Source organism: Kryptolebias marmoratus, unplaced genomic scaffold (assembly GCF_001649575.2).
Source record: "Kryptolebias marmoratus isolate JLee-2015 unplaced genomic scaffold, ASM164957v2 Scaffold24, whole genome shotgun sequence".
Classification (NCBI taxonomy): Eukaryota; Metazoa; Chordata; class Actinopteri; order Cyprinodontiformes; family Rivulidae; genus Kryptolebias; species Kryptolebias marmoratus.
The window spans coordinates 168,665-180,886 of record NW_023665758.1 but is presented as its reverse complement, the minus strand read 5'-3'; the positions used below and the strand labels follow the sequence as shown (position 1 = coordinate 180,886).

Here is a 12,222-nt window from a genome sequence, read left to right as displayed (position 1 = left end):
GACTGTGTCCAACTTCTTATAGCATTTGTACATTGCATTTAGCTACTATAGTAGTTTTCAAGAAAACTATTGCTACCATATGTAGTGTATTTAGCTTAAATGAGCTAATTAAAGTAAGAGTGTCCTAATATTTTGTAGCTAATCACATGAATTGATTAAACTCCCCACAGCTCAGAGCTGAACATGTTTCAGATGACGGGGTGCTGAGAGAAGAATATGAAGAATAAAATACCAAACATACTGGATATGCAGTGAAACACATACAGGTAGTTCATGTTATCGAAATATGCACATCAAATATATGCTGTACATTCTGGACAGACAAATGTTGCAGTCATGACCAAATACTAATCTGTCCACTTTGTGTGGGTTTTTAGCACTGGTTTATATACCAGAATTATAAAACTCAGTTCTATCAAAATATTGGAATTTAAAAAGAAACAAAACACAAAACTATTTTTATTAATTTTAAATCTATTCTTTAATTTTGTATTTGCTGCAGCACCCTGTGCACCCCTGATTCCTACAACCTCTGTCCTAACTGACATTTAATAATAATCTTGACTGATGAGTGGATAATAAAGTGGTTTTCTGTTTACTTATGTGGAGCAGAGGGTTATACCAAATGCTGTGCAGCAGGACCATGAACATTGAACCTAAGAGAAATAAAATGTAACCATTTTAAATAGATGTTTTTTAAAAATTTTTTAGACCATTTTTAGTACTGGCTCATTTGAACCACAACACTGAGCTAAACTGGTCCACAGCTGCTGTGAGGATGATAACAGTGAAATGAAATTTAAATAGTTGTTAATGAACACAAAATGTGACTAAATGTTGCAGACTGAGGCTCTGCAAGACAACTGGGGGAAAATAGATTAGGGTTCCCTTACATTTTAAGATCCAGACTCAAATGGAGACAGTCCTGTTGATTTATCAGCCATATTTGACATAAAAATGTCAGTAACTTTACTGTCATTTATTGTTTGTACAAAGATGTACGTAAAATATCTGGGTGTGGACAAGAGTTTGTCCTCAGTTTTATATATGGCTTTAAAATGCATCTTGAAAAATTATAAAGAACTACATACTACTGAAAGAAATTATTCCTGAAGTGCTACTCGGTTTTATTTAATTAAAAAAAAAAAAAATGTTCTGCCTATCCAATACATCTTCAGTCAGAATGTTAGATTCCTATCACTTTCAAATGCAAATCTGACCAAACTATTGATTCGGGTTTTCTTAGACATGTCTGTATGTCAAATGATTAAAGCATTTTGTTCTTATTAACAGTACAGTGTAGACAGGGCAGGTCACAGCTAAATTATCTACATCCCTTTTTTTAAATTTCCAGAAGTTGGCGACCCTGTTGTTATATGAACCAAAAGTGGACGCCATTGTTATCATGTTTTACTTTTTACACACAGTCAGGGTATAAAACACCACGCTTGTTCGAGCATCTTTAGGAAAGGTTGGATTTCTTGTTTTTTTTTTAAAGTACAATCTGTAATAGTCTGGAAACAACAATATCATTTCAATAATATTTTTTTTCCATACTAATCCAGACTTGGAAAAAGCTAAAATGAAATTCCATACTTTTCAAGACTATGAATTCTGAAAAATGTGTTTGTGTAGGTACTCAATAATAAACTGTGCTCGACAGTCTCAGTTAAGTAAGGTTTTTATTGGCATTTCTGGAGAAGACCATTTTACAGCAGATTTAATAATTCTAGAGATAGGGAGAGAGCAGAAGTATTCTACCATCAATTACTGCCGTTTCCTCCTCATATTATCAACTGGCAACCTTTTAATCACCATAGGAAAACAAGAAGAAAGCAAACAAAAATCAAACGATTTGGTAAATAAACATCCAGGATTGCATCTTTTAATTATGTAAAGAACAAAAGAATAGGTTTTAAGTTTACATGTTTCCCCAATTGTTTGGTAGAGAAAGGAGTAAAATAATTAAGTGAGGAGGGACAGGGATGATTTACACCACTGGGAGAAAAAAAAAAAAAACAGGTCAGCTGACTATCTTAACCAGTCCCTAAAAAAACCCCTCAAAAAATAAACAGACGTAGACAGAGATAGATGGGGAAAGTTGTGTGTTCGAAGTAGGGGGTGACATCTACAGCTTCCCCACCCTTTAAAAAAGGACAAAAAAGACAACAAAAAACAAAACAAAAATAAACCTCACACATTTCCCAAGTGGAATTTTATGATTTATACACAGGAAAATATAGACAACACAATTGACAAAGCCTTGTGTAAATCTATACATTTCCATTACATAGATACTTATGATGGAAGAAAAGACAGACTTTCTGTTTGTCGCTTGTCCAGGAAGAGACACCTGTTGGTCCTGGTCACCAACAGCAGATCTGGTCAGAGATGGGACCAATCAAAACCCTACAGACAAACAGACAAAGGCATTATTTTAACATTGCTGACAGTGATACAGAAACTGAAAGACTAAGCAGTATAAACAGAACGTTCAGATGAAATGGAAAGAGGCCCCAGGCAAAGAACAAAACACAGGGAGGCAAGAATGGTGGAAAAAGTGAAAATAAGAGGTGACACTGGACAGTACCACCATTGATTCAGTTCCATTTACACCCTGTGTCATGGGGTTAGAGTTACAGTTGTATCTGACTGGGCTGAGTGCAGGGGCTCTCAATTTCCTTGTGCGAGTTGCAGATGTTTCTTGTGTTGTTGTTTGAATTTTGAACATGGTCAGAAAATTGTGCAACAAATTTTCTCTCAAAATAGTCAGAGTTGTCACAGGCATCTTAGACTTAATTTTATTGAGAGTATCTCCAACTTGTCTCAAGAGCACAAGACCTGTGTTTTGACACCTGTGACTGAAAAGAGTCAAGCCTACAGCCACATGTATCCTGATCTAATTAACTGATGATAATTATTTAAATCTGCCCGTCTTCACTGCAAAAGTGTACTTCAGCAGAATAAATCATAAATACTGGGGTGGCTGCCAAAGGAGATACAAAGCAAGCTGAGGAAAGTACAATATAGGCAGAGGGGTGCAATGAAATAATGTGGACAGACTAAACTACAGTTTTGCAAGTTGTGTACACGAAAATAAGAGGTGATTTTAAAAAACTAGCTAGCCCTACACTTTGTTTGGATGTATGCTTAACCTGGAAAAGTGCAGCTTAAACTGTATGATTTTGTTACACTTTTTTTTTGTTTTGTTTTGTTTTGTTTTAACAGCTAACCTGACATGAAAACAACTAAACCACTGATAAAAGTTTTCAGCATGTGACAAATCTACCTTTTAGACTTATCTAAATAAATTAACATGTTGTGTTTTGGAACAATCAAGATTTGACTAAAGAAAGATTAAAGAAAGTTTTTGATGGTTTAAAAACCTTTAAGGATTTTTAACCTACCAACATAATTAATGTTCCATAGAAATATTGTTATAGAAAAATATGGGAGTATGGCAAAATGCTTGTTCTGCCTACAATTAAGGTTAAAATAGAGACATTTAACTGGGGATTCCTCATTAGGTTCTTGTACCAACCTTCCTTTTAAGTTTGCATTTAAGTGTAAAACAATCAAGCCGAACAAAAGTGCAGTTTGGTAGTTGTAGCCAGGGACCTAAGTGTGTCTTAAAAAACAAAACAAAAAAAGAAACACTGGAGCACATGCTCTGGTGTTCTGATTTACAAAAGGACAGCACGGCTTTTGTGATTTCTTTTTCATACAAAAAAAATGTTCTTTACGTTTTTCAAAACCACATAGAAACTGGAACACCCTGAACTTTGTATTTTATATGCCATTTCTGCTGTATTTGTTGACAAAAGCCATATTTAGGGTGTGATGCAAAGACATGCAATCCAATGCACATTTATGTGTGCAGCTTTCCCTCTACACTAGTCAAACTGATCTAAAATCCACCAATTTATGCACCTTCTGCCACTTATTTAAGATTGGGTCGCAGAGGCAACCGTTTACTATTCTAAATGGAGGACTTCTGGGTCTTGTTCAAGAGGGACAGAGATCCCCAGACCTTCTCCCCAGCTACCTCCTCGTAAAAATATCTGGAGGGACTCAAGGTTTTGCCAGGCCATCTGTGAAATGTTTTTTGATTTTTCCAGTGAGTCCTAGATTTGTCCTCAGAACTCCTTTCAGTGCAGCATGTGAAACACCACCTGTGGAAGGCATCCTTACCACATCCCAAACCATTTCAACTGGCTCCTTTCAATGCAGAGAAGCAGTGACTCTGAACTCTTTTCTCATTACCCTTATTCCTAAGGTGGAGTCCAGCCACTCTTCAGAAGAATTTGCTGTATTTGTGATTTCATTCTTTCATCCATAATTTATAGCTTGTGACAATAGGTGAGAGCAGCCTGCAGTTGGCAGTCCAGCCTTTTCCACGAAGAACCCTGTCTTCAGACTTGGAGGTGCTGATCCTTATCATGAATGCTTCCCTCTCAGTTGCAAACCGTTCAATAACTCAGCTCAAAGAAGCTAACAGGACGGCATCATCTACAAAAAGCAGTGATGCAGTTTGATGGTCTCCAAACTCCTTGGCTTTAATTAGAAATAATTGGCTTTAATTAGAAATTCTGTCCACAAATGTTATAAAAAGAACTGATGACATAGGGCATCCCTGGTATAGGCCAAAACTCACTGGAAATGTGTCTGAGTTTAAACAAAAAAAGCAAAGACTCACTCCGATTGTATGAGGACCAAATAGCTCTAAGTAGGGGGACCTGAAACTCCATATTGGGGGTTCTGGCCATCTGATATGCAAAAGGGGCTCAGCTGCACATCATTCTACATTAATTTTGGCTGCATTAGATGCAGACACCAACAGTGTCTAGATTACTTAGGTAGTTTCCATTAGGCTGCAAGAAATCTGAACCATAGGTATACTCAATGCAAGCTGTGCAAGCTAAGCTAAAATAAATCAAAAATGTTTAAAGTGTTTTCAGATAGATGTCTGGGTTTCTATAAGGTTTCTTCAGTTCCAGTAATGGATTAGGAGTTAAGGTTTTAAGGTTGTCTGCAGCCTGTGAGTCAAAGACCCCTCTATTCTGAGTCATTATGATTTGTCATTTGTGTGAAATGAAGTATTATGATCACATCTGCTGATGTGAAAGGTTGTAAAACCACTCAGAGAAGAGTCAAAACTGCAAAAAAAATCTCTTTCACTTCTAGCTTGCATATTTAAGGACACAATTAAAAAATACTGTTTCAACAATAATAAAATTCAAATGAGCAATTAAATAACTGTCTTTCATCTTATTGTAGTATTTGTGTGCGTTTTAAAAATTGCCAGTGACAGTAATAGCTGCTCTGAGCATCACACTGAGCTGCTTTCAACTCCAATTACAAACGTTGTTTGTAACACCATTTATAAACGCTGTAGGGTTTTAATAATTCCCAGCTGGTGTTTAGGAGTCGGTAGGTGAAAAAAAGGAGGTGTGGAGGTAAAATATCAGTGATATGATGCCATGAATGTACAAATGCTGTAATAGGATTGTTTTACACATGTATGGAAGACAGAAGCCCAGACAAAGAGTGGGAGAACTCAGAACTCTCAGGTGCAGCAAGAGCTTCAACAATTTACAAAGGTTTTTGACAAAAGAAAAATACATCTAGAGGAAGCCAAAATGGTGGGCCATCACACAGTCAATCTAAAAATTAATCCAAAGAATCAAGAAGAACAGGTAAGCAGGTGGATGGATGGCTGTTGCTTCGGAGGAAGAACAGTTGTCTGCCAATTGTAAGATAGTTGGTTTTATTTGAGCTTTCCTTCCTACATATCAAAGTATTCTTAGGCAAAACATTGAATTGTGCATTGCCTTTAAACTGCAAATCAGTGTGTGTGTGTGTGTGTGTGTGTGAGAGAGAGAGAATGGGTGATCATAGCCTGGAGTGTAAAAGCCCTTCAAATGATCAATCAGACTAGAAAAGCACTCTCTAAATGAAGCCCATTTAGAAGCCCTAAATGGGCTTATTCAACAGACAAAAGACTTGTTCTATATGTGGTGGGAATATCGTAACAACAAAAATGAGTGCAGCCCAAACTAAACAGTGTTATTTAGTTTATCAGACAAAAACTGGTTAATTCCCAGGTCTAAATACTCAAACATGAGCAGGGTGGCACAACACAGAATACCCAGTCCTCAGGCTAAGATTCAGATATCAATCTACATCTCAAAGATAAGGAACACTGGCAGGGAGAGTTATTTTAGACAAATGAGAAGTGAAGGAAGCCAACTATATAAACCTGGAAAACAACAAAAGGTGGCCTCAGACATTCAACGCTGACCTAACAGGTACCACTGGCTCCTCCACTCTTCTCTCCAGGCAGTTTTATAATCATTACCACTGAAACTGTTGGTTTTCTGAAAAGCCCACTTGTTAGTACAGGTTGGACTCCACTAATTTTGTTAGTGGTGTTTGAGGACAGGATCTTTAGGCATAGCTATGGAGAGAAGGCGGTGTGACTTGGGAAGCTCATAAATGTATCTTTGTGGGATGGAGTAAGATTTTAGTAGTTCAGCACTCTTATTACAACTGATGAATACCTATGTGGTGGTGAAGATGGAGCTGAGCTGAAAAGTGAAGCTCTAAATCAATCTGCACCCCAGTCCTCACTCTACAATCCCAAGATTTAAGTCAGGACTGACAAAATGAGGTTATACGTACAAATGCCAGAATAGTGTTTTCTTCAGAGTACATCTTATAGATGGGCTGAGAAGCCTGATAACCCTCTGCCCCTCCACATCAAAGGGAATGAGCTAATGTCAGGCAGGTATCTGATCAGGATGGCCCCAGGCTGCATTTCTTTGGTGTTTTCTGTAAACATCCAGCTGATCTTAGGACAAACCTGCTAGAGAAATTAAATGCACTGATTTATGTACATGTGTGAGTGTGTTGAAACCAGATATTTGCATACACTGTATAAAAATAATCTTTTTTTTCTCCTATATTCAACATTAAATCAGACTAAATCTTTTCTGTTTTAGGTCAGTGAGGTTTCACAAAATTATTTATGTTTGCTAATTGCACTACCAATGAGAATATTTTGAGAATTCTTTCTTTTTTATTAACATACATTTTATTTACATATATTTCTTAATAATTGGTAGCATTTCTTTTAAACTGTATGATTTGTGTTAAACGTGAGTTTCCATTTACAAGTTTCTCACAACAGTTTGCTGGAATTTTGTTCTGTTCCTTCTGACAGAACTGGTGGATCTGAGTCAGGTTTGTAGGACTCCTTGCTCATACACATCTTTTCAGCTCTGCCCACAAATTTCTGGTGGGATTGAAATCAGGACTTTGTGATGGCCACTCCAAAACATCGACTTTGTTATTCTTAAGCCACTTTGTAACTAATCAAGCAGTATTCTGAGGGTCACTGTCCATTTGAAACTATTTGTGTCCAAGCTTTAACTTTAACTTCCAGACTGAAGTCTTTAGATGATGTTTCAATATTTCCACATAATGTCCCTGCCCATCATGCCATCTATTCTGAAAGTGCACCAAACCCTCCTGCACCAAAGCACCCCCCACAATATTGCCTCTTACACACGGACCCTAATTCAGAAGTCTGGCTCTACTCGGCTCGGCTCGGCTTGATAAAGAATGCATCGCGTTCTCACGGGCCAGCTTGGTCGGTAGCAGAGGAACACCTCCTCGTGTTGCGGGGGGCGGGACCGCAGTGTGGGGGTGTGCGCTACCGAAACTTAGCGCAAATTGTATAAACAACGAAAACGCTACGGACAAAGTTGGCCCTGTGTTGTTGCTGTTTTTTAAACTTATGGGGATTTTCCTGAGACTTCAGGAAGAGAGGCGCAGAGGAAGAAATGCTCTGGATGCCGAGATTGTTGCGCGGAGTAGGACAGCTGTTATCCGCCGGAGATTTCAGGTTTTACAGCGCCTTCAGCTGGGGGACAGACGGCATAAACGTTGCAGGGTAAGCTAACGCTGTTGTTTATATTCCTACCTTCGCTCTTTATGCTTGCATCTGGTCACACCCACGACCAATGAGTGAACAGGAGCTAAGCTAGAGCCGCCCACGAAGCAGGGCTGGCCCGGCTGGTCCGACTCCGAAGCAGGTACCGAAAAAGCAGGGACCGAGTGCGAAAAAATGCATATGTGAACGCTCGCAAAGCGAGCCGAGTAGAGTGGAGCCAGGACCTTTAGGGTCCGTGTGAAAGGGGCATATGATGCTGCCACCATCGTACTTCACAGTTTGCATGGTGTGAGATTCCCTCTTTTTCCTCCAAATGTAATGATGGTCATTATGACCAGACAGTTTAATTTTAGTTTTATCAGATCATAGGACATGTCTACATGAATTAAGGTCTTTGTCCATGTGTTGATTTACAAACTGTAATCAGGCTTTTTATGACGCTTCAAGAGTAACATCTTGCTTTTCTCTGAGAGGCCTTTCAGCCCATGTTGGTACAGGACTCATTTCATTGTGGATAGAAACTCTCTGAACAGCTTCAGCAGCATGCCTGGTTTTTAACTTTTGTTTTGGGGTTGAAACACACATTTCACACCAAAACCTGTTCATTTCAAGAACACAGAACCCATCTACTTCCTGATGAAGGCAGGACATTCCCATGATGTTTATACTTAGATATCATTGTTTGAACAGATGAACTCAGCACCTTCAGGCAGCTGGACATTGGACCCAAGAATGAACCAGAATTGTAGAGGTTGACGGTTCTCTTCCTGATATGTTGACTGGTCTTTTTTCGATTTTCCCATGATTATGACATATAATACTCAGATATTCAACAAAAATAAATAATTTGCAGAATCCCAACAGACCTAAAACATGAAAAGGTTTACTCTGATTTTATGTCAAGCAGCAAGGAAAAGATGGTTGTGTGTTTTCATACAATGTATGGAAACAACTGTTTTCTACTGTATATTTTTTCTTGTATGAATGTGGGGCGGCTGTAGCTCACAAGGTGCTCATCTCAAAGAGGTGATGGTCCAATCTTGAACTTTACCATTTCCCATTTAATGTTACATTAACCTTAAATTAGCTACTGAACAAAATTCTCTTAAAGTATCTGTTAAAACTGATAATGAATGACATCTGAGTTCAGACACAACTTGACAACAGGTTCTGCATGCAGCAGTAGGCAGAAAACATCATCAGTTGAATGTTCCATTTTTGTCCTGGAAAAAGAAGTCAGTATTGCAAGGGCACAAGTGGTTTTTAACACCCTGACAAAGTAGATACAGTCAAAATTTTAAAAAGGTGTTTAGTAAAGAGTTAAAAATAAGTATTCAGTTCAAAGAGGGAATGATCAAAAAGAAAGTGTAGTAGAGTAGGAGGTGTGTGATCAGATCCAGTTTGAAAGCATCAGCACAATGTAATTTTGGAGAAAGTCTGTTTTCCAGCCCCAACACAGGAACAGAACAGCATGGTAACAAAGTTAGTAGCCAAATTCCCCAAGGACGTCCTTGCTTCTGCAAGACAGACCAATTGTACTTTTGCTTAGTTTTAGATTTTCTTTGTCTCCCTCTCTCTCGTCTTTTAAAATAGTAATTTTAGGGTGCCTTTTAAACTAATGCCACTTGGCAGAAAAATGGTTTCCAATTTGGTGCTATTACTCTGTTGTTGCCTGACCAAAAAAAGTCACAACCTTGATTTCAGTTTACAAACAAGTGCCTTTCATTGGACAAGTATTGCAGAAATGAATATCTTTTAGCTTCTTGCTGTGAAGAGACTGTGCTAACCACCGCACCGCCATGTCATCCACAAAGCATATTGTTTTACAAAAATTTAAAAAATGGTTTGCATTAAACAAAAGAACTAATGAGATTGTACAAACAGTAAAATTGGGTAAACTGTTTGAAGCTCTTTTAAAACATAGAACAACGGTGGTGAACTACTTAAAGCAAGGGAACTTATCACATGGTCCTATGAGTTGAATTTACCCTTTTTCAGAGTGATGGGACATTAAGAGTAAGATTCAGAGACACAGGGATGCACCCATCCTGTGACTACTATACAGTGAGATCAGTATCATAATCTGAAGTTTTTTAAATTGGTCAGGTGAGGTTTAGCAGAACTGCTAGCCCAAAAATTAGGTCAGCTAGTCATATACTGAATAACCAGATTTTTTTTCCCTTCCCTGATGGCCCAAACATATTTCCAAATGATAATATTTATTTGGCTGAAATTGTGAGAGAGAGGCAGGGCAAGAATTAAAAATTGATTTCACATACTCATTAGCCTGCAGCAAGTCCAGGTCTTAATCTCATCGTCACAAAACCTAAGCAAGCTTAAAGCATAGAGGGCACAAATGTTGGGATGTTGCTCAAGCTTATTTAAATGATTCAACAACAAATCAGTCTTGTTATCCAAACTAAAGGTAACCAACAAAACATAACTGTGACTTTTTTTGGGCCAGGCAGAATATTTCTTCAACTATTCAAACAACATCTAATAGTCCTACATACAAAACTGAGTGGATATGAGCAATTGGTGTCTGTAATAAACGTCACTTGGCTGTTTGCTACTAACCTTTCATGTTAGGCTTGGGTTTGTCATTTTGCTTGCCTGTGGGGGTTTGTGCCTGCTGGCCTTGGCCCCCTGAGGAGGCTCCCTGCTGCGCTGCTTTCTGTTTCAGCATGGTCCAGTCAAATGTGTAGTCATACTGGTGGTTCAGAGTCCTACAACACACAAAAACACATTATGGACTGTCAGCCTATAGATAACCACAGTAAAGTGAAAGAAACACTTATGTTACAGAAAGTGACAAATAGCTCCACAATTAAACAGAAACAAAAACAAGGTTCCTACAAATTTTCCATTTTGAGTCTTCATACGTTTCCAGACTCAAATTTTCAGACTTTTTGTCCAATTTTGACATTAAAACATCTGTAAATGTACTGCATTTGAACAATAGTTGGTACAATAGTGATATTTTTAATTTGTTTGATTGTGTAAAATTTTCCCCTCAACATACTAAGATGATAATCTGATTCTTTTTTTTTTATGTTTTCCTACATAAATCTAAATGATTGATGCTAACAGTTAAAGTTGTTGTATTTTTTTATTGATGACATTACAAACTGTTATCTCATAACAAAAGTGGCAATAACTCCACTTTAAGGAAGATATCTCCAGTGGTATATGATCCTAAAGTGGACATCATGGGGTCTATGTTAATTTTTATACACAGTCAAAGTGATTTATATCCTGCTCACTTGAGCAACTTCTAGAAACGCTGATTTGCAGTTTTTAGAAAATGCAGTAGGTAATAGCTGTCTGGAAACACCAATGTTTTTCCATTTTTTGTTTTCTTTTTTTTTCGTACTTATCCAGACCTAGAAAATACTTAAATGAAATTCCATACTTTTTCAACTTTTCAAGACTGTGTAGGAACCCTGTAAACGTCTGAAAATCTGGCCACATCTATGGGGAACAGGGTGAGGGTTGCAGCAACAAGCAGTGTTGCTGTTGACAAGGAAAGCAAGTTCAGAGCTGCTGCATTACAAAATGTGACAATAAACACAAAGAACTATTGACGGAGGTTTAGTCACATCCTCTCAACAGACCACAAGGCAACCTGACTGAACAGCACATTCAATACAAATATTGACAACTATCTGAAACATTGTAGAAGGTCAGCAGAAAAGCAAATAAGAAAAGAGCAGGCATCAGGAGAGGGACAGAATTACTTTGCTTTCCAAGCTTACATGACTGTATTAACATAAAGCAAGTTTCACAAAGATAATGTTTTTGCTGTAGTAACAGAAGCTAACCTGGCCTTTTTTTGTGTGTTTACCTGAAGAGAATGCGAAACAGCTGACGCAGGTACATGTAGTCTGGAGCCTCCTCAAAGCGCAAGCCACGGCAGTAGTTCAGATACATGGCAAACTCAGCTGGGAAACCCTGTAAACATCATGTATCAAGATTAAGTTTCATGGTTGTTGAGTTAGAGCATTTATCATCATAAAGTAACATGGTGTGATCAAGGGTTGGGCAACTAGACAAAGATATTCAATGAATCAATCAATCAACTTTATTTCTATAGCACATTTTAAGAACCACAGGAGTAGCCAAAGTGCTGTACAATAGATAGATAAAAACAGTAAAAAGGAAATAGATAAAACAAATAAACAGATAAAAAGATAAATAGATAAAAAGAGACATACACATACGGGTTCACAGCAGGTATGTTTTAGGTGCCAAGAAAGACAAAAATCACG

General features: G+C 37.8%; 1 protein-coding gene across 4 annotated transcripts in view; it reads right to left on the bottom strand.

Annotated features, from left to right (window-relative positions):
* Positions 1 to 1,663: 1,663 nt before the first annotated feature.
* Positions 1,664 to 12,222, bottom strand: part of csnk1a1 (casein kinase 1, alpha 1) — a 54,226-nt gene continuing 43,667 nt past the window's right edge. For 2 of the 4 annotated variants that reach the window (XM_037974357.1, XM_037974360.1), the window contains 3 exons: positions 11,799 to 11,905; positions 10,532 to 10,680; positions 1,664 to 2,409 (listed from right to left, as the gene is read on the bottom strand). In XM_037974357.1, coding sequence (XP_037830285.1) covers positions 2,402 to 2,409; positions 10,532 to 10,680; positions 11,799 to 11,905 — 264 coding nt within the window. In that variant the 3' untranslated portion in view covers positions 1,664 to 2,401. Of the gene's footprint in view, positions 2,410 to 10,526; positions 10,681 to 11,798; positions 11,906 to 12,222 lie in introns of those variants that run through there. The other 2 variants (XM_037974359.1, XM_037974358.1) reach the window with 2 other exon arrangements.